This window comes from Syngnathus typhle, linkage group LG16, assembly GCF_033458585.1.
Source record: "Syngnathus typhle isolate RoL2023-S1 ecotype Sweden linkage group LG16, RoL_Styp_1.0, whole genome shotgun sequence".
In the NCBI taxonomy this organism is placed as follows: domain Eukaryota; kingdom Metazoa; phylum Chordata; class Actinopteri; order Syngnathiformes; family Syngnathidae; genus Syngnathus; species Syngnathus typhle.
Window position 1 is genome coordinate 9542098 of NC_083753.1, and position 22424 is coordinate 9564521.

The following is a 22424-nucleotide window of genomic DNA, read 5'->3' on the forward strand; positions in this document are numbered from 1 at the left end:
TGCACCTCATGAAGCTCTGATGCAATCACAGCAAGCTCCGTCATATGTTTGTATTTCTCCAAGACATACGTAGCAACAGTCGACTTCACTTTTAGCTCCATTGCGCAAAGATCTGCACTTTGTTTGACACATCCGTTGTCTCGTCTACCTTTGCAACAACAAATGGGGCAGCATTAATCACCCTTTGGCTCACATACGCCCCCCTTCAGTGCGGCATGCAGAGTACCTGTGACCCGCAACCTGTGCTTTATTTTTTTTAATGAGGTTTTATGTCCCGTCAGCAAAACAAATATGCAATTTCAGCTGTTCTGGCTATAAAAATGTTCGAAATCAGTTATACATAAAGATCAAATAATATTCATTTTATGCTTTTTTTTTTTTTTTACTTGTCATGATCTGCCTCATCTGTCTCTCCTGCTATGTGAATATATGATTCATCATATATTATACTTGTGCAGCTATGCTCATAAAAGTGAGTCAGCACCTGCTTATCGCCGTGGATGTCGGTGAGGGGGGGGGGGGGAATGAAAAAACATTGAGCAGATGGTGATTTCATTGCACAGGATGCTAAAGTGTGTGCGCTGAATATTGACAAACAAGAATATTTATTTAGCCGTATATTGAAAACCCCTGCAAAATAAAAATATATATGCTGAGGCATTTTCTCAATGTCAACTTTTATCATCAAGCCTTCATTTAAATGTTGATATCATTTCAGCTTCCAGACCGCCTAGCTCCGCTTGGACTGTAAGCAGGATCACAATGGAGAGCCTCAGTGAGCTCCAGAATCCTCTTCTGGACAAAAGCAGCAAACGGCTAGTCCACGGTTACCATGGCGACTACCCAAACCGGCAGCAGCACCAGGACGGCCTCATGGGCTACCTCTACAGCGGGAGCCATGACGAGCACAAGTCTCAACAGTTCCTGGACGCCACCTCGCTTCATCTAGCGGTGGAGGCCTTCTACAAGCCTGATTTTATCCTGTCCAAGGATGACGTGAGCCTGCACAGCAAAGACTCCAAGAGCGAGAGCTTTGAGACCACCTTTACTGAGAACAAAGACGTGGCGCCGGGGGACGAGAAGCAACTAGGCGGCACCCAAGGAGGGAAGGATGTGAAGATCCAGACGGTGTCGTATGAGGTGGAGGATGAGCAGGCTCCTGAGTATGAGGTCAGTCAAAGAAAAATAATTTGGGTTATCTTATATAAAAGCAAGAATAACATCTGACAGGAAGTAAAATGTCAAAAATAAAATAAGTACATGATATTTTCCACAATCATTAGGGTGTGTGAATTTTAAAGAGTATAAGTTCAAATGTAGAAACGAAATGTCAGTTCCTAATGAGGCAATATACATTTCCTGACGTTCATTGGCTGCTTTGGTGCAGCGGGATCGAAGAGCACTGTGGGCCGAGTCACTTAGTTCATTAACAATAACTTATAAAGGCTCAGCCATTTCCGTGCGGGCGGGGAGCCATGGGGATGTTTTGTCATTTACATTATTTTAACAACCTAAGAGACCAGCGGCACCATTTCGCGCTCATTTGGTATTCCCTTCTCCTCAGAAAGGTCATTTCACTGCCAGGCTTTCAAGTTTGCTGTGGACTTACTGCGTTTTATAATTGTGATTCTCTCCGTCCGGGCGATTGTTCTTGGGAATGACTGGTAAGCTCTTCAAAGAAAAATCTCAAAGCAGCAAAGTCATTTCTGATGTGCTTGAAATCTCATTTCACCCGCAGACCCTGATCGGGGCGCTTTGTTTTTTTTTTTTTCTCGCTCTGGCTCACAGATAGAGAGATGCGGCGTTGCTACAAGTAATGCGGTTGGCGCTTTGTGTGCATTAAGAGTCCCTGGAGCAGGTGGCCACTGGCTGAGGTTATTCCCTGTCAATTCAACCGAGTAAATCCCTCAGACCGAGTAAAAAGTCGCCTCTCCGGCTTCTGGTGTGTCCACTGACCTTTACCTTCAGTGTGCGATAGAACCTAACCGGTGAAGTCAAAATGAATTCACCAACGGATGACTTACTGCATTTATAGTGGAGCTTGGAAAATAAAATAACATTTAAGATGATATTAGGTGTGAGCAAGCTTGTGTTCTCAAGGGTCACTGATTTGAAAAATAAATTGATGGATGGGCTAATAATGGCAGCACAAAAAGAAATCTTCAAAAAATGCTGATAAACATTCTGTAGATGTTCTCTATGGTGGAATATGTGGAAACAAATTATCTGGGGAAAAAACACCCAGTTATCTGGCCTAATTTGGGGGGAGGTCAGTGCCCCCGTGGCCACCCCTCTAGCTCCGCCAGTGGTCATCCATTTGACAGTTTCCTTTTGATAGAATTCAGCTATAATGGGTGACAATGTAGTTCAAATCCAGCCATGAGTCCTGTGACCATGTTAGCTAAGGATGACACGTGTCTCCACAAGTGCTCGGTCGCATTGGCAAATAATAAACAAGCACAGCGGGAGTGTGTCTCCAGTCCGTGTCAGCGACCTCGAAAGCAGCAGTCACTCAAGAGTCCTTATCCGGTACAGCTCACCAGATAAAGGAAGATTAGGGCTACTGTGTGCCCACTGCTTTATTCATGGGGTGTCACATCATGGAGTGCTTATGAGCAGTCGCCGTGGTGATGGATCACAGCCGCTTGTCCAGGTGCAGCGTGTTCATAAAGCAGATAACGGGGAGACTCGTAATCTTGTCTTGGCACAGGGGGCAGCTGTTGGGAAACAAGTCCGGATGATTTACTGCTGCACTTCACTGTCTAAATAAATAGGACGTAGTCACAATGGAGGTTATTTATTAGGGAGTCTGGCGGCGAAAGGATGTTTTAATTGGGAGGGGGCCAAAGGATATCTAAGAATTTTCACAATTTTTTTACAAACACAAATAATTCTTCTGAACACACAGATAAACATAGGTGGGTAATGTGGAAAAAAATGATTTGAAAAAATCTAATCGGCAATTATCTGGCTTGGTACCTGCATATTTGGGGGGAGGCACTGCCCCTATACACCCCCCACTAGCTCTGCCAGTGGTCAGTATTCTATTATTAATTAATTGTACCCTATACGAGGTTATACACCTTGCTTTATTCTACAGTATAGTGGGAGCGTGCAGCATCCACAATGTTTTGCTCCCATCTTGACTGATGGCTGCAGGCGGTGGAACTAATGAAAGCTGCTCTCTGCTTTCTACTGGTGCAATCTTGCACCGTGTGCTCAGGACAGCTGAGCGAAGCAAAGGGCTGCGGCTTCGTCAAAGGTCACCCCGCCATTCGCGTCGCCGTCCTCATTTCGCTGGCCTGGCTCAGATCGATGTCTGTCTGTCACTAATTAGCCCCCCACTCGGTCTTTGTGAGGCGTCGAGATGTATGTTAGCCATGGTGGAGGGGGGGTCACGCTGGAGAAGCAATTTAACAACTAAATGGCACTGTCCTCGGGCTGTGTCCCTGTCACCTCGAAATGATGGAACAATCCGTTAATCCCGCTTTATCTGTCAACCAGCTCACCGTCTGTTGACAGGCTCCAAATCCACTCGGGTGGGCGAAGCACTTCCTGTGTCAGTGGTCCAGCGACGAGGGCACGGTACTCTGTCAATCAGCTCCGTGGCTTCATGTGAATGTTGCTAATTACAGTGTAGCTCACCACACTGTATTATTTTCATAACAGCTATTTTGAGTGGGCGGGTAATTGTATTTATTAAAATTGCACGCTTGCTTCCTCCCACGTTACAAAAACATGTTTGGCTGTAAATTAGACAAAGTTGCAAACGTTGAGTGTAAGTGATGTACTTTAGTGAGGAAGAATAATTGAATGTTCTTCCAACAGGGTTAGAGTTGGTATTTAAACATCTTTATGTTCGTTTTACATAGTCACTCATCCTGTTCTTAATGTTTTGCAGAGTGACAGCTCCAGTGAGAGCGAGAGCGAAGACAACTTCCTGGTGCTTCCTCCTCGGGACTACTTGGGCCTGACTATCTTCTCCATGCTCTGCTGCTTCTGGCCTTTGGGCATTGTTGCTTTCTGCTACTCTCACAAGGTATAAAGTTGACCTGCGGCATGCATATATAGATATATATATTATATAATTTCTGATGACTAATGATTTGTTGTGGCCATTAGTCAAAACTTTGTAAAGCACGGCGTACCATTACTGTTTCTCTTGGGATTACTGCACACTGACAATTACAATGGAGGGTATATTTTTCATAGCTCAAAAAAAAAAAACACCCAAACAAGCCATTTGTCACTGTCAGAGCCATGACCTAATTGCTATGGCAACAAATGGCAAAGCGAGAGAGAGAGAGAGATTACTTATTTTCTCTCCGCTAACTGAGGCCCAAAACACCTACTCACGCACTCGTCGCTGATGATGACTAACTCTCCGAATTTTTTTTGTCCTTTCTATTTTTATTTATTTTTTGTCAGACCGGCAAGGCCGTCGCTAAGGGAGACTTCACCAGAGCTGGAATGAGCTCCAGGAGAGCCCTTTTCTTGGCTGCGCTTTCCATTACCATTGGCACGGGAATGTACGTGGGGGTGGTGGTGGCCCTCATCGCCTACCTGTCCAAGCCCGGACATGTATAACACTGACAATAGAAGCAGACAAATGGGAGGAGGAGAATGGACTTCATCACTCCCGTGGGCTGCTGGTTTGTCAAAGTAGAATAAGAGGGAAGGAAGAACAAGAAGTCATTTTAAGACTGTTTGGATTCTGTATGGATCTTGAATTTTGGGGATGGACTCTTAAAAGAAGAAAGGAAACAGCCTCTCTATTAAGAAATATTTCCCTGCTTCATTTAGAATGAATGTATTCCCTCTCAATACAATCGCAGCGTCAAAGATTTCTTTTTATATTGTCCAGATTGAGAAAAAACATGTAGATTGTCTTGGTGTAGACAAAAGCTGCTGAGCAGTGGTCACTAGGGATATTTGTGTTTATTCTGTACTGTCCACAAAATTAAATGAACAGTTTTGGCATGAATAATAAATAAACGTCGCTTCTACAAATGTCCTTCATCTTCTCCTCGTGGTAATGAGTGAAGTCATTTGTAGGGATGAGTCATGTTTACACATTGGAAAAAAAAAAAGATGCACACTAAAAATATTCTGACCATAATATAATGCATTGTTGTGCCACTCCGATAAAAATCGTGGTGGAAGGTCGAACTCCAAATATGATTATTTTTGCTAAGACATTTGTTCTTACCCTTGTCTGAGGTTGCAAAACATTTTGGGTGTCTATCATGCTGATATTGTTTGCTATTGCAAGCGACACTGAGTCTCTTGGCATTCTTCACTGTCAGCGCTCGAGGTGACTTTTGCTGCCAAAGTGAAGAGAGCCTCGGGAAAAATGACTGCTCTCCGCAGTTAGAATGTCAGAATGCACTTTATTCCTTTCCGGCACTTGGATTCAGCATTTGCATTTTTGCACCACCTGACTGGCAGTCACAAAGTTTGCCTTGGAAAACACAACATCAACTTGGGAAAAGAAATATTTTCAGTAATTGCTTTCTAGAAAATACACATCCCAAAATTTACTCTGTGAGATTTAAACAGAACCTCAAATGAGTTTTCCAAATTTGATTGAATATCAATTCGGGAGAATATACTCAGTTTCTCATTAAAAGGCATTTTGATTGATATTTGTTGGAAGTTCTGAGGTTCTGTTAATATGGTTATTCTTTTTTTTAATTTAATTTTTAATTCCTTAGCACCTGTTCTCACTGAAGTTACATCTACAACAGGGGGGTAGCTAGAACTTTGTCAAGTCAGGGGCCAAGAGGGGTCCCCATTGGCCACCAGATAGCTCCGCCCCCACTATACAAACAATTAACCATCAAAATGTTAAACAAACCACAAAATGTCCTCATCTCAACTTTGGCTATCTTAATGCCAATTGTAGTATATCAAAACCTCAACTATAAAATGTCATCTCAATATTAGCTAGCTTAATGCTAATAGGCTGCATCACGCAAAACGCTAAGCATACACCTAATGTACGTCATTTCACGCACACAAAAATCTTAAAAGAATCCACGATATCTACAATGTGGGGTGAAAACGATGAACCCCTGACAGCAGGGGAACGCTCCGGTGAGGTCTAGCAGGCCTTAAAGAACAGCGCGGCTGGTCTCCGCTATGCTCATGTTGTCGTCTCTCCAAACAAGCGTGAAATGTGACTCGATGGGGGGGCGAGAGTAGCGCTGTCATCAGCGAGAGCTTCGACGCGGGCGCTGGAGTGGGCTCGCTCGCCCAGCGAACGCCGCGTGTTTTCTCTCCCTCGGCGTTGGGGATTCAGGAGGAGGCTTCACCCACGCCTGCGAGGCTACTTCTATTAGTCATCCACCCCCGAGTGGACACAACGCTTGCAATTGCGCAGTCAGATCGCAACCTCGGCAAATATATAACACCAGGACTTAAATCCCAGTAGGAGATTCCAGAGTTGAAAATATCATCATCTCTTTTTCAGTCAGTTCTGCAGAGGTCAAGTCAAATATGGGTCAAAGGTCACGTCGCAAGTATTGCTCTTCAAATTCCAAGCGAGTCCCAAGAAAAAGAAGTTGTTTGCGTCTTTCACAAATTTTAGCCAAGTCCTGCAACTTACTCAACATCTTGCTAATGTGACACCAAATGAGACACCTCGATAATGACAGACATTAGGGCAGAAGAGGAAAACAGTGATTTATGCGCCGAGGTGAAGTTGATAGAGAAATGAGCAGACATTGAAAAGAGGAAATGAGATGATGATTTATAACAAACACACTGCTGTTGATTCCTTCCATTCCTATTGCTCCTCAAATGAAACACCTGTCAGCCGGCCCGGGGACGACACACGCATAAACAATGCTAAACTGGAAAAAAAAACAAAAAAAAAAACAACATAAAAACGCCGGCCTCCATACTGCATACAATCTTTCAAATTAGAATCCCTCATTTAATCCAAAAGATAACACATCCTCACATGCTATTTGAAGCTCATCCGGAGATTATTCGCTCACTCGCACGCAGATACATTTAATGTATATTTGATTATTCCAGGGAGATTTTCTAGGTCAGCACCAGTGAGTCCACTGGCGGATGGAAAAAAAAAAAAAAACCACTTGCTCAGCATACATCTCACCAGAGTCAAATAGAGATGTAGTTGAAGACTCTTTGAATGACGTAGTTGCCTTGGGACTCTGTAATGGAAGACTTGGAATATTTCGATCCAGTCCACAATATTTTGCTTAAGATGGATGGGGAGCATAAATTGGAACAACAAAGATCAATCTTTTTCATCCTTCATGCTATCCTTCTTTAACGGCGTTTACAATAACAGTTGGACTGTTGCCGATACGGATTTGTAAGTTATGGCAGCAAATGCTGTCCTTGACAAACTTGACAAAAACATGTGTACTAGGCCCATTGAAGTGACAATGTACTGTACATGTATTGTATTATGTTTGAGGCGGTTCAACAAATTCCTGGACAATTTTTAAATTTCCCCAGACATTTTTTAGGGCTTAAAAATAGTCCGGGAAAAAGACGACGTCTAGTCACCCTAATTAAAATCTATTCGAGTTTTTTTTTTTTTTTTTTGGAAAACGTGCACAAAATGTTTTTTTTTTTTATTGCACGCAATGTTGGTTTGTTTGCTGGGCAACAACATGAAACATCCCATGGTCCTTCGCTAGAGGGCGTCCGAGAACTCTTTCAAATGACATCATCATGACGTCGCAGGAAGTAAAGCGACGACGGCAGAACCGCACTTGGCGGTCAAACAGAAGATTATCCCCTCCTATTTGGCTGCATCAGATCAACACGGCACTTGGATCAGTAATATTAGCTACATTTGAACTGCCACGATGAAATAGGTAAGTTACGACTGAGGACTGAAGTTGTCATGTTAGCACCGTTATTTGTAGTACTAGTTGGTTGCGGTCCAGAAGTGCGGTCCGCTTTCATTAGCATGGTAGCTACCACAGCATAGTTCTAACGTTATGATCTTTAAAGTCAAAGTCTGCTTTATTGTCAATCTCTTCACGTGTCAAGACACACAAAGAAACCGAAATTACGTTTCCTCTATCCCACGGTGACGAGACAAAGTACACGATAGGCATACAAGTAAACGACACTAAACAAGAAGGCACAATTGAATTACAGCGTTTTTTTTTTTTTTGTCACGTCGCTGCAAAGGCTACAATGAGCAGCGGACTCGACGAATGTTGGATCTCAAATGAGCCGTTGTCACATGCTAATTCTGCATTTGTTAGCCAAACATCGCTGAACAGTGTTGTGATTGCAGTGTGAAAATGTCTGCAAGGACTTCACCAAAGAACCGTAGTCGTCGACGACTGGAAGATCTTTGGCTGCAGCCTTATGTTGTGTTACGCAGATTTGGTTGGTACTTGTTTAGGAAATATAACTATTTTCTATGAACCCTCTTCCAGTGTTTATTTTTAGTAGAATCAAAATCATGAGCAATAAGTAGATTGAATAAGTCCTTGTACTTGTTTTGCCAGTTTCTCTTCAACTGTAACTTTCATTGTTAATATACATTGATATGATGTGTGTTTGTCTTGTTTTGCAGACATCAGTGAAGCTATTTGTCCTAAGCAGCAAGTGCCAGAGCGCACTCGCGTTAAAAAGGAAGATGTAGGCAAAGAGGTCCACCAATTTGATGAACAAAGGAAGCATATGAAGCCGGAGCAGCCTTGTATTAAAGAGGAGGGAGAAGACTCCTGCAAAATTAAAGAGGACGAGGAGGAGTATACATGCATGACTGGTGTTCCAGTGAAGAGTTTAGATGAGGGTCAACATGAGGTGAGCAAATGGGCGGAGCCTCCAAGCTGCAGCCCAAGTCAACAAATGACCAGCAAAGGTGATGGAGACCACTGTGGAGGATCACAAGCAGCTCCACCATCAGATAGTGATGACGTGTCATCACATGCTTCTGCTGATGAGGAGGAGTCTCAAAACAAACACAGGCAACACATGAGAAGAAAGAAAACGTTTTCTAGCTCAGCTTGTGGCCAGAAATTCCATGAGAAGGGAAACTTAAAAGTGCACACAAGAATCCACACTGGCAAGAAACCTTTATCATGCTCAGTTTGTGGCAAAATATTCCGTGAGAAGAAATACTTAAAAATGCACACAAGAATCCACACTGGCAAGAAACCTTTTTCATGCTCAGTTTGTGGCAAAATATTCCGTGAGAAGAAATACTTAAAAGTGCACACAAGAATCCACACTGGCGAGAAACCGTTTTCATGCTCAGTTTGTGGCCAAAAATTCAGTCACAAGCAAAAATTCGACCGGCACACAAGAATCCACACTGGCGAGAAACCTTTTCCATGCTCAGTTTGTGGCCAAAAATTCAGGCAGAAAGAAAACTTAGACTTGCACACAAGAATCCACACTGGCGAGAAACCGTTTTCATGCTCAGTTTGTGGCCAAAAATTCAGGCGCAAGCAAACATCAGACTTGCACACAAGAATCCATACTGGTGAGAAACCATTTTCATGCTCAGTTTGTGGCCAAAAATTCAGGCAGAAGGGACATTTAAACAGGCACACAAGAATCCACACTGGCGAGAAACCGTTTTCATGCTCAGTTTGTGGCCAAAAATTCCGTAATGAGGGAAACTTAAAAGTGCACATAAGAAGCCACACTGGCGAGAAACCTTTTTCATGCTCAGTTTGTGGCAAAACATTCCGTGAGAAGAAATGCTTAAAAGTGCACACAAGAATCCACACTGGCGAGAAACCTTTTCCATGCTCAGTTTGTGGCCAAAAATTCAGGCAGAAAGAAAACTTAGACTTGCACACAAGAATCCACACTGGCGAGAAACCGTTTTCATGCTCAGTTTGTGGCCAAAAATTCAGTCACAAGCAAACCTTAGACGTGCACACAAGAATCCACACTGGCGAGAAACCTTTTTCATGCTCAGTTTGTGGTAGAAAATTCTCTCAGAATGCAATTTTAAACAGGCACACAAGAATTCATACTGGTGAGAAACCATTTTCATGCTCAGTTTGTGGCCAAAAATTCCGTTATAAGGGAAACTTAAAAGTGCACATAAGAATCCACACTGACGAGAAACCTTTTCCATGCTCAGTTTGTGGCCAAAAATTCCGTAATAAGGGAAACTTAAAAGTGCACATAAGAATCCACACTGGCGAGAAACCTTTTTCATGCTCAGTTTGTGGCCAAAAATTCAATCAGAAGCGCACCTTAGACTTGCACACAAGAATCCACACTGGCGAGAAACCTTTTTCATGCTCAGTTTGTGGCAAAATATTCCGTGAGAAGAAATGCTTAAAAGTGCACACAAGAGGCCACACTCGCGAGAAACAGTTTTCATGCTCAGTTTGTGGCCAAAATTTCAGTCACAAGCAAACCTTAGACTTGCACACAAGAATCCACACTGGCGAGAAACCTTTTCCATGCTCAGTTTGTGGCCAAAAATTCTCTCAGAAGGGAAATTTAAACTTGCACACAAGAATCCACACTGGCGAGAAACCGTTTTCATGCTCAGTTTGTGGCCAAACATTCCGTAATAAGGCAAAATTAAAAGTGCACATAAGAATCCACACTGGCGAGAAACCTTTTTCATGCTCAGTTTGTGGCCAAAAATTCAGGCAGAAGGCAAATTTAAACAGGCACACAAGAATCCACACTGACGAGAAACCGTTTTCATGCTCAGTTTGTGGCCAAAAATTCAATCAGAAGCGCACCTTAGACTTGCACATAAGAATCCATACTGGCGAGAAACCTTTTTCATGCTCAGTTTGTGGCCAAAAATTCTCTCAGAAGGGACATTTAAACAGGCACACAAGAATCCACACTGACGAGAAACCGTTTTCATGCTCAGTTTGTGGCCAAAAATTCCGTGATAAGGGAACCTTAAAAGTGCACATAAGAATCCACACTGGCGAGAAACCTTTTCCATGCTCAGTTTGTGGCCGAAAATTCTCTCAGAAGGGACATTTAAACTTGCACACAAGAATCCACACTGGCGAGGAACCTTTTTCATGCTCAGTTTGTGGCCAAAAATTCTCTCAGAAGGCACATTTAAACAGGCACACAAGAATCCACACTGGCGAGAAACTGTTTCATGCTCAGTTTGTGGCCAAAAATCCTCTCAGAAGGCACATTTAAACACGCACACAAGAATCCACACTGACGAGAAACCGTTTTCATGCTCAGTTTGTGGCCAGAAATTCAGGCTCAAGCAAACATCAGACTTGCACACAAGAATCCATACTGGTGAGAAACCATTTTCATGCTCAGTTTGTGGCCAAAAACTCTCAGCAGGCACATTTAAACTTGCACACAAGAATCCATACTGGCGAGAAACCGTTTTCATGCTCTCTGGCCAAATATTCCGTGAGAAGAAACACTTAAAAGTGCACACAAGAATCCACACTGGCGAGAAACCTTTTTCATGCTCAGTTTGTGGCCAAAATTTCAGTCACAAGCAAACCTTAGACTTGCACACAAGAATCCACACTGGCGAGAAACCTTTTCCATGCTCAGTTTGTGGCCAAAAATTCTCTCAGAAGGCACATTTAAACAGGCACACAAGAATCCACACTGGCGAGGAACTGTTTTCATGCTCAGTTTGTGGCCAAAATTTCAGTCACAAGCAAAAATTAAGACTTGCACACAAGAATCCATACTGGTGAGAAACCATTTTTATGCTCAGTTTGTGGCCAAAAATTCTCCCAGAAGGGAAATTTAAATTTGCACACAATAATCCACACTGGTGAGAAACCTTTTTCATGCTCAGTTTGTGTCAAAAGATTTTCAGGGATGAAAACCTTAAAAAGGCACACAGGAATCCACGCTGGCAAGAACCCTGCTGCACACTCAGTCACTTGCTAAAGAGTCTATTGAGAATTCCGAGTGTTTGAGCAGACTTCATGAGTTTTTGCATTAACGATAATTCTATTTATTTACCTTTTGTTTGGGATGCTGAACTCATTTTCTTTGCCACAGTTTGTATATTAGTCGGCATAAATTTGAGAATATATACCTTATCTGAGCATTTTCTGTTGGAGAAATCTAATGAATATGTTATGTTTTGATTCACTGAAGTGATGTCTTCTCACAAATACAAAATGCCATTTATGTTGTGTTTTATAGGATCATGCCAAATCAAGTTTGCCTTGATTGGAAAATGGTTTTGGGTCAATTAAACACATACACTCCCAATTTGATTCGTTTTTACAGTTTTTGTGGAATATTACCTGATGAAGTGTTCCTCCAGTTCAGTGAGCCACAGTTTGTCAACGGCCGCCATTAATTTACATACAGCAGACAGTCTCATCTCTGCAGGCCTGATTACACATGAGAAAAATGATCAAAACATTACATCATGTCTTTTCAAATCATCCATTGTCCCTCCTATCCAGGTATGTGTAAATCCATTTCAAGGTTTCCATTAGGTTGTCAAAAGTAAATCAACTCTAAGTGTAAAAACCAAAAACTTTCGTTAAAAAAAACAAAAAGATTTTTTAGTGAAAAACGACTTAATAGTAAGACTTTTCAATTAGCAAAAAATATGACCATGTATAGCCAGGCTTTTGTTTTGTTGTAAAAAACACAAAAAGACCACGACCATACAGTTGCCTTATGCATTCTTTTCGGTTAAAACTAGAGCGACATTGCCCTCGTGTGGTTCATTATTATACTGCACGTCAACCTAATTGTATTAATACAGAAAAAAGGAATATTAAAAAATATATTTTGTTTATTCACAGTAAACTAACTTCTCGTGTACATGCATGCATAGAGCACTACGTGCAAACTAGTAAAAATATAATGGTACCGTTTCACAAAACACAAAATTCTGTAAGAAATTTTGCAGTAATGCGTTTGTGTGACTCAAACGTCAGGATAGTTATCCGGCTTCTGCAGACTTTGCTGCAGGTCAAATAAAAAAAATAAAAACCTTGCTCACTGTATGATAATTTAATTGAGGTGCTGCAGTCGAGAGACATAAATATTAGACTTTCCTGAGGAGAAAAATCGAGAGTTGGTACACTTAAGATACTCAATAGCGATATTGATCTACAAGAAATGACAAACTGTACTCAATAATAATAATAATAATAATAATAATAATAATAATAATAATAACAAATAAGTAAAAAATCTCCAGTTCTCCGTATGACCACTAGATGGGAATATAAGACCACTTTGGCGCACTCTCACGTCAACCCGAGCAACAGGACATCTCTATTTTGATGAGACTCTAACTGAGGGGTTTCCCAAAATGAGCTGCATGCGCTCGTTAATCTCACCAATGTCAATCAAATTGCTCCAAGGGAAATTGAATGTTAATATTGCATTAGTGAAAATCTTCCCATAAACCTCCGCCTGATCTCACTTTGCATGGATTGAGATGATCTTGCGGTGGTCTTTTACGAAACATACAGCGTTCGGGCCCACTGTGTGAATGACTTCGTGGCTTCCAGTGTAAACAGCTGGATCTTCCACAAATCTGATCTATCATAACCTCTTCCTCTCTCTCAGGGGATTAAATAGATTTGCACTTAGAGGACTAATCCTCACTGAGTTGCATGTCTTGGCCTCAATAGATGAATTCGGATGGAGCCTTGCAGATGAGGACTGAAAGCATGTTGTTGTTATTTGAGTGGTGCCCATTGCTTGAAATGTGATCTCAATCCTGCAGATAGGTCAGCGTGAATTTTTTAAATACATTAAAACTAACTGGGTTTAGTCTACAATGAATAATATTATAAATATTAAACTATATAAAACATTGGAATTGTACATTTAAAAAATATTTGATTTTAAATAACTGTTTTTTCTGCATTTGTAATGCTGTTTCGTTCTATGTTCATTTCTGGAAAAAAAAAAACTATTTTATTTGTACAGAATTATCCATGTGTATACTTGTATTCCAAAATTTGTCATTTCCAGAGTCATCCTCTCAGACACTAAAGTTTCCACTCAGAGGAGTCAATAAATAAACAAACTTTATAGAAAAGACCCACGAGCTTGATAAAGTGGCCTTCAGGTAGCTTGATAGAAAACATTTTTGAGCAGACAAGAGCGGTGTGAAGTCAAGCTGTCATTCTTTGGATGTAGAAAAGAGGATGCGTGAGCGGCTTAAATGTTGGCTGTTAAAGTGATTTCAAATCAGACATTCTCTGCTTTCGCTCTCGTTGCCCAGCCCCTCCCACTCCCCTCCAATTTCATCTGAAATTGAAGGCTCTCAACTGCGACGGATTATAGGAGCTAACCCCGGCATGCAAGGGGGGGGGGGGGGGGGGGTCGCTGTGCTAATGAGGCAAGCCAACAGAGCATCAACAAGTAGCTTCTGCACTGAGGAGACGATTTGCAGTGTCAGACCAGAGAGCCGGAAGAAAAGTTAGATGACAAACACCGGAAAATCACATTTATTAATAAAAAGATGTTTGTTTTTTTCTTTTGGATGCTTTGTGAATGATACATTTTTTTTGGGTGGGGGACGTGAAAATATTCACATTGTATCATGGAATACATCAGCAGTGGTTCTCAAATTGAAGGTCCGGGAAGCTGCAGTGAAGTTCAGAGTCAAATTTATAAATATATAAACCCAAAAGGGTAGCTTAATTGAATAAATTATACAATTTGCTACCGGTTTATTTCAGATTTCATCAGCAGATTGTGGTCTTACCTTTGTTTGTAGATTTTGACCCCATGAATTAAACTTGGATGCCATTGCAGCTGCTCCGTCATACTAGTTTTTCCACAACAACTGTATTTCTCCAAGGGGCGCTTCTATCATCACTCACGCCATCACATCCCCAAAACGCTTCCATCACTTCCCAGTCCACTTTTAGCTACATAACGCAAAAAAAAGACAGAGATCTGTGCATTGTGACAGCCGTCTACCTCGACGGCAAAACAAAAATGGGGCAGCACCTGTTGGCTCACGTACGCCCCCTTCAGTGTGGTAGTGTAACGCGCAACCTGTGCCTACTGCGGCTTTATGTCCTATCAGCAAAACAAAGCGTTTCACCTTTGTATTTGAACAGGAAATATGCAATTTCAGCGCTTTAGACTATAAAAATGTTCAAAATTTGTCATACATAAAGATCAATGGACATACGTGTATTAATATTCATTTTCTGTTACCAGTATTTTCTTTTAACTTATGATGCTCCCCTGACCACACATCTGTAAAGCTGTAACTATGGGGTCTGCAGAAAAATTGGGCTTCTTGGTGTCAATTTTATGAAGGGATCATTTGACTTTAGTTTTTTTTCCATGTCAGGGTTCCCTGGACCCCAAAGATTTGAGAACCCATGATATACAGCAGAACACAGAACAACAATTAAGTTTTTCTCCTTATGAGCGGATCGTTGGCAGGATGGTTTGCATTGGAAATGTAAACCCCCCAAAAAGTGCGTCTGCATCTTCTGTATCGCAGTGAATCATCCTCATGAGAGTCCAGATGCAGGCTGCTTGAGAAGAGCCAATGACAAGTCAGCGCCCTGCATTCAGTCTTTTAAGGGCTTCTCGCCTCCTCGGCAGGACTCGAAGGAGCGCCGGACTTCTCCCGCTGGTCCTCATCCGGTCGGTCGTGACAAACCGTCCCGAGCACTTTGGCACTGTGCTCCTGCGCTTTGGCCCTAAGGGCAGCGATGCTGTTCTCTCTCAGTTCTTCTTTAGAAATGACTGACTCGCCCTTCGACCTCCTCTCCTCTGCCTCAGAGTCTTCGGCCCTCTGAGAGCCGGGTCGCGGCGGCGGCTGAGGCTGCAGCGGCGGCTCGTCACGATTGGCGACCGCCGGCTGAGGGGGCGGCGGGGTCTCCATGGACTTTTTGTGCATCCCTGCAAAGAGTTGCGGGTATTCAGATTTAGAATAGCGCCTGCTGTTTGGTAAGCCATCTTGAACTGAAAACAGCAAGCAAAGAAGGTTCTGATTTAGAATTGAATGTCGCAACAGCAGTGAAGGAACAAGCTTGGAGGATGAACATGACATGAAGAAGGAAAGAAAGACAAAAGGAAAGAAGCATTGCTAAAAGGATACAAGTAATATTGAGCAAGGATGGGGGGTTGACCAAACAAGAATGAGGAAGAGGATGAAAACGAGGAAGGTGGCCCACCTAGCAACCAAGGCGCACAGGACTCCATGATGCCATCCTTCGCTGACTTGAGGATGGACTCCGGCAGAGGGATGGAATGCCGGACCATGGCCCCGTAGAGGCCGTACTCGGCCATGACGGTGCTGCGACCCCAGCACTTCTCTCTCTTCCTCCACTTGGCTCTGCGGTTCTGAAACCACACCTGTGACGACATAACACGCTTCTTTACTATGCTTGTACTTTGCAATCGCTTTCAACTGCGGCTGATTCTAGTTGAGAGAACTGAATTTGAAGTCAAATCAAGTACCCCGCTAAATCGATTCAAGCCAAGTCCCATGATTGGTGACTTGTCTCTGAATCACTATGGAAACAGATGTGGAACTCATTTACAGCAATATTTTACACTTTTGTCTTTAATGACATTTTGGGTGTCATAATTGTCATAATAATTCATATGTCCAAATGGGTCAATTTACATTTTTGTTCCGAGGATTTTTTTTCTCATGTCAAATATGAAAACAAATGAAGGATTTGTTTTTTTTTCCAGTGGACGGGCCTCCATAAAGTTTGTGGGAACACTTCTTTATCAGATGACGTCTAAGGTCAGCCCCGGACGTCAAAGGGAGCTGCGAAAAGGAGCAGCTACCCTGGGGCATACTGCCGTCTGATTGAAAAATAAGTTAATTTCAGTCCCGATCAATGGCGGCCAGGCGGACAAATATCACGGGAAATTAAACTAGCGGGACTCGGGGGTGCAATGCTATTGACCCGCGATAATAAATTCAATGTAGTTATTTCATTTGAGCTCACCCCCCCCCCCCCCCCCTTCCTCGCACAGCAGTAGCCCCGAAGCCGGTCTCATTTAACTAATTACGCTCAATGAGCAAAAATTGGGTGTTAATTTTTCTTCAGCAGAGGAGCCAGATTGATCCTATTTATTTATTTATTATTTTTTTATTTATTTATCAATCGCTTTGCATGAGGTATTATTTATTGGGAGATGTTTTGCGCCCTTAATGAGAAACGAGATTAAAAGGCGGGCTTGTGCAGGCAGATGGATGGTGTGGGGTCACGGTGCAATCTTCTCCCGCCTTGATCGCTTGATTAGGTCGTTAGTGTCTGCTTCCACACAACAAATTGTTTCACTTTCCAAGTGAGCCTGATGAAAAACGATGTGTCCCGGGCAGGGGGAAGGCATCACTCAGAACCTCGGAAAGATGAGCAAAATGCAAGGTGCACACACGGGGAACGGGAATTTTCATTATTATGGTTCTTCTCTCTTGTGGCTACTAAAAATGTGCCGAAATATTAGGAACAACTGATGACAAGTAGTCTACATTCCAACCACAATAAAACATTAATTGGCCCTCTGATAGTGTCAATCAAAAAATAGTATTAGACTTTAAAATGTAGATTTTATGCACCGACCTTGTTTTATTCTAATTCATGTCAGGAAATAGCCAAAAATGTTCCTCGTTGTTTACAAGCAGGTATTTTCAGAGAGAAGTCTGCTTTCATGTGGAATACAGAAATCTGAGAATATTTGCTATTAAGAGGCTTAAATTCTGGGGATTTGAATATTTTTAAATTCAACAGGGGCTTGAAACAATTGATGAGCAAGAATAATTATCAATACATTTTCTGAGCGATTAGTTGATTAATTGACGCACTTTTAATGAAAATAATCTCTATATGCATACTTAATCTACACAGGCCTTCATCACACAGGAGGTGATGTTCAAAATACATCAACAGGTGACTAAAATTCATATAGGCCTGACCTACAGTTTTTTTTTTAAACATCTTAAAGGTAGCTCAAAATAAAAGATATAAAGGGATATTTATTTGTAATTTGGTGCAAAATATAATCTCGTATATAATATACGTATAGGCCTGTATCTGCAGGTGTGTGTGTGTTGTGTGTGCGTGTGTTTGTGTGTGTCTGACCTGTATTCTGTCTTCAGGTAATTCGGTTTTCATGGCCAACATCTCTCGTGCGTACACATCCGGGTAATGAGCCTCATTAAAGGCCTTCTCCAGCTCCTCCAGCTGGTACGAGGTGAATATGGTCCTGTTTGGACAAGTCCATCAAATATCACCCACGCTCAATTCATGCACAAAGCCATCCCATTCCCTATTTTTTTTTTAGAATATTGGATTTGATTTATTTTATGGAAATATATTAAAATATTGTATAGGGAAAATATGCCGGTGTATTTATCTCAAATGTGTAATAGACATGACATGGGGAAAAAAATAAAGATTAAAAAATAATCATAAGAGGCACAATATGACTCCTGACTATCCAGTGTTTATTAATATAGCCAAAATCACATTTAACATACTGTTGTTTTTCCGTTTCCTATTTTTTAGATTTCTTTATTGCACAAGAAAGGCAAAAGATTTAGCCTGTTAAAAACAATACAGAATTTAATAACGTGGTACCGTCAGATAAATTGGAATTATTTCTTTAGAATACAGATTTTAAGTCTGAAATCATTACTGACCTGTGACGTCTTTTCTTGCGTTTCTTGCTCTGAGCTATTGAAGATTTGGGCAGTTTTCTTTCACTGGAAGACAAATCCTCAGAGTCTGGACAAGGAAAATATTACGTTTGATCACACATGAAATAGCATATTTGTTTTTTAATTTACGTGGGAAAAATAGTAGACTCTTGAAATTTAAATTTGACTTTGCACTCTCAATTAAAAACACACGAATAGCGGACGTTGTATTGTCATATAGGAGGAAAATGCGTTTTTTTTTTTGGGTTTTGTTTTTTTTCTTAAGGCATGTAAACTGATTTCCTGCAAAATAAAAAAAGATGCTGACCTGAGCTTGCAGACTGCCCGGCGTCCATCCGCCCTGCAGAGGTGTTGTTGTGCGGCCGCAGGTGAACATCCTGCGGCTCCAGCACGCTCTCCAAAAACGCTGGCTGACGGTAAAACGCAGGAATCCCACCAGGGCCGATTAATCCCACCCCGACACCCACGCTGGCATGGCCCAGCATGGACCTAGCCGCGATGAGATGCGCCCCTGTCGGCAATGAGCTGAGCGGGTTCCTCGGGGCCGCGGACGGCTCCTTGTTGAGCCCCAGGATCTCCTGGATTCCGAATCCCGTGCACCTGCTTGGCGGGTGGATCACGGTGGTCTTGACCGGCTGCTGCTGGTTGTTAACGCTGCTGCCTCCATTTGAACCCAGAGGAGTTCTTCTCGTCTCCACGGGGTTCAAAGTTGCCGATAACACCGCGCCTTGTTTGCCCGTCATGGTGGCTTGGCTTCAACAGGGAGTTTTTTCTTCCCTTTCTTTTTTTTTTTTAGTGGATATAACAGGCTGCTCCCCAGTGCATGGTCCTCTGTGCACAAGTGCATGCGGGGGCTCCTTTACAAAATGGTCCCTTTATCCAACAGGTCCATCCCGACGAGAGGCAGGGCCCAGCAGCCAATCAGCAGCGAGGATTCAGGATTCCTGTGGATCATCATCGATGCATTTAGACAGACGCTTTTTCTCTCACCCTCATAAAATCTTAGGACTAAAGAAACACACAGCAGTTTACGACAGGCAGGGCAGATCGTTTAAAATTAGGTGCATTCGGAAATCATGTTTTCATGTGTGGGCGGGCGGCGGATTATTAATCCTCACCAAAACGCATGGCCATAACATGTTTTCTTTTTTTTTTTTCTGCAGCTCATCGACGCATAATTGATCTCCAGATGTTGTGTGCGTGGCTCTGTGCGTTGGGGCTTCATCAAAGGCCCTCAAAAACACGACAGGTGGACCAACGACGTGGAGCCAGCGCGTTCTGGGTGATTGTTTGTTGCATCCGTGGACCCAGCATCGCGTCATAATCCCCCAGCAATACTTTCAAGGGCAGACAGAAAAGAGAAAGATGATACACGTATCGGCCGAGTGCACATAAAAGTGGCTGGAAATCGGCCAAGTCACATTAGAATAATGATATAACAATAATAATACTTACCGTTCACATAGACATTATCGTTCAAGAATATTCACAAATTAATTGCTGAAAATATATTTAGGGGATTAGGTCAAAGATTTTAGCCTTAATCATGGTATCATTATACATTAACGGACGTAAAGGAATGTGAATGCAATACGAGTATCAAATCTGTACATACATTTAGAAATAATGACATTTATAAATAAATGTATCAATAATGAAAACTCATCACGCCATGCCTCTTGTTTGACTTTGTTCAAAATATTTCTTAATATAAAATACATATGCAATAAAAATAATTAGTTTCATTTGGCGTTTGTTTTTTCTTTTCTTCCTTAAATGGCTCTTTAGCCTTTATAAAATAATTAAATAAACTGAAACAACCCCTGACGGCTTAAGCGCTATGCCCACCTACTACTGCTATTAATAATAGTAATAGAAATAGTCATAATATCAATAGACAATACATATATTATTTTTCAAACGCACTGTTTAAAGTACTTTAGCATGACGAGTGCAGTCAAACATGCCACTTAATGTGTTTTGACTCACTTGGCAGTGACAGGCACACGTCAATGCTTTGTTGAGCAGAGCAGTCTATACTGTTGAGAATTAAAAGCGCATTTAAATGCATGGCACAGTATTTCTTTACTATAATACTGACCTCAGGTGCTCCAGTCTGTTGGCATCCTTTGCATACATTACCATATCATCTTGAGCACACAGCTGATAAAGTGCAATATTGACTTAGAGAGTCATCGCTGCGTGCACATCCACTGATCCACTAACAAAGTCGTAATTCACATCAAACATTTGGAAATGAGTCGCTGATTTGGAGGCAGGAACATATTGCTGCTCCGATTAGTGCTGGGCCTGTTGAAACTAATTAGAGCCTATTTAGTGGAAATTCCATTAATGAAGAAATCAATGTTATTAAGGTATGCTAATGACACATCAGCGTGTTGGGATCTAGTCATTTATTAAGATGGAAGGGAAATGGGAGGAGGGGGGGGGTCTACGTGGTGGTCACTCTCTGGCCTATCGATTACAAACAATATATCATTTAAAAATATATATATTTTGTTTTTGTTGAGGGAGCGGAACAGTTTATGGCTTGTACTAATCTCCTGCGTGATTTGTATGTTTCGGAGATGCGGCCTAATAAGGCTCCAGATTAAGCTTGAAGCTTTACAGTATCTGGTGATGCCCATCAAAGAGCATGCAGATTAACAAGTAAACAGCTGTTGTAACTTTTTTTTTTTTTATATATAGCATGCAAAAAAGGAAACAAAAAAGTCTGAAGAGGAACGAGAGCACCGCAAATGATGATGATGATAACCTTACACACACAAAAAAAAAAGTTTTGCAAGGTCAGCAGTTTTCTCATGGCCCTACTTGCAATTAATGGCATGTTTGGTAGCTGCCCGCAGATATTGCTTAATTAGGCGAGGACTTGATCTTGATTAATTTGCACTAATTGACGGCTAATTTAAAGACTGAGAAGTGGGGGGGCACATCGGACTGACATTTGTTGGGGGCTCAGAGGGTAACGTGGGGTTAAGGTTTGAACTAACCCCGCCAGGCTGTCTGCCTCCATGTGGATGAGCAGGTCTGCGGACAGCGACCCGGTCAAACGTGGTGACAGGCAATATGGAGAGTGTCAGTGTGGCTAACATGTCAGAACAATTTGTATGGCGTGGGAGAGAAAATTTACCGTGGGATCATTTACTGGTTCATCGTCCAGCCCAAACTTAGAATCTATCTTAAGTGACACCAGTTCTGGAAAATGTTCTGCCACATTTTGTCTCTGTGACCTGGTAAATCGCACAAATGATTGTTCGGAAGGGGTGACCCGGGCGGGTGCGAGAGGTGAAGTCACCCAAGCAGAGCCGGCCGGCCTCTGTCCGTGTGAATCGGAAAGACCATTGGGGGCTTATTAGAGGCCCGGGAAGAAGTGTAACTGGTTGGCAGCGAGCGGCCAGAGAGCGAGCGACATCTCCAGCCGGGAACAGTCAGAGGCGTTGTCTTACCTAATTACGGCTGAGCAACTTCTTTTTTGTTTCCCATTCGGCATGCCTGTCTGATTCTCTTTTTGCCTGAGCGCTCACTCCGACAATGCTGAAGTGTGCTAATTAGAAGAGAAATGGTCCAAGTAATTATGTCAACTCTGATTAAAGGTGACGACAATGAGCAATATTATTTTTACGCAATGTTTTGTGTATAAGGGAGCCTGCTTCCAAAGCTCATTAAAGGAGAAGCGCTGAACTGGCGGCCCAGGGAGACGCTGCTTCCTTGGCTGTCTGAACCTAGTTAATGCCCAAAATAAACAAGTTTGGTCGGATTGGGGGGGGGGGGGGGGGTTTGAAGGAAAGAAAAA

The 22424-nt window shown here is 42.2% G+C and overlaps 3 protein-coding genes across 4 annotated transcripts; 2 read left to right on the forward strand and 1 right to left on the reverse strand.

Annotated features, from left to right (window-relative positions):
- Positions 1-762: 762 nt before the first annotated feature.
- LOC133169485 (synapse differentiation-inducing gene protein 1-like) lies at positions 763-4977 on the forward strand. Its single transcript, XM_061301725.1, has 3 exons — positions 763-1170; positions 3902-4039; positions 4429-4977. Exons 1-3 carry the CDS (start codon positions 763-765, stop codon positions 4585-4587), a joined length of 705 nt encoding a protein of 234 aa, XP_061157709.1. The 3' UTR covers positions 4588-4977.
- Positions 996-22336, reverse strand: vsx2 (visual system homeobox 2). Of its 2 annotated transcripts, XR_009718416.1 has the most exons (8): positions 19729-22336; positions 18918-19554; positions 18593-18677; positions 18033-18156; positions 16107-16287; positions 14672-15831; positions 12234-12323; positions 996-1159 (listed from the first exon to the last, which is right to left on the reverse strand). XR_009718416.1 is itself a non-coding variant. In XM_061301724.1 (6 exons), the coding sequence occupies exons 2-6, from the start codon at positions 19351-19353 to the stop codon at positions 15506-15508; spliced, it is 1152 nt and encodes a 383-aa protein (XP_061157708.1). In that variant the 5' UTR covers positions 19354-19554; positions 19729-22336; the 3' UTR covers positions 14404-15505. The 2 variants fall into 2 exon arrangements, 1 of the variants encoding a protein (XP_061157708.1); XM_061301724.1 differs by lacking the exons at positions 996-1159; positions 12234-12323 and having other exon boundaries at positions 14404-15831.
- On the forward strand, positions 7716-11276 carry LOC133169483 (oocyte zinc finger protein XlCOF6-like). The gene is made up of 3 exons (XM_061301723.1): positions 7716-7856; positions 8288-8382; positions 8573-11276. Exons 2-3 carry the CDS (start codon positions 8295-8297, stop codon positions 11140-11142), a joined length of 2658 nt encoding a protein of 885 aa, XP_061157707.1. The 5' UTR covers positions 7716-7856; positions 8288-8294; the 3' UTR covers positions 11143-11276.
- Positions 22337-22424: the final 88 nt, after the last annotated feature.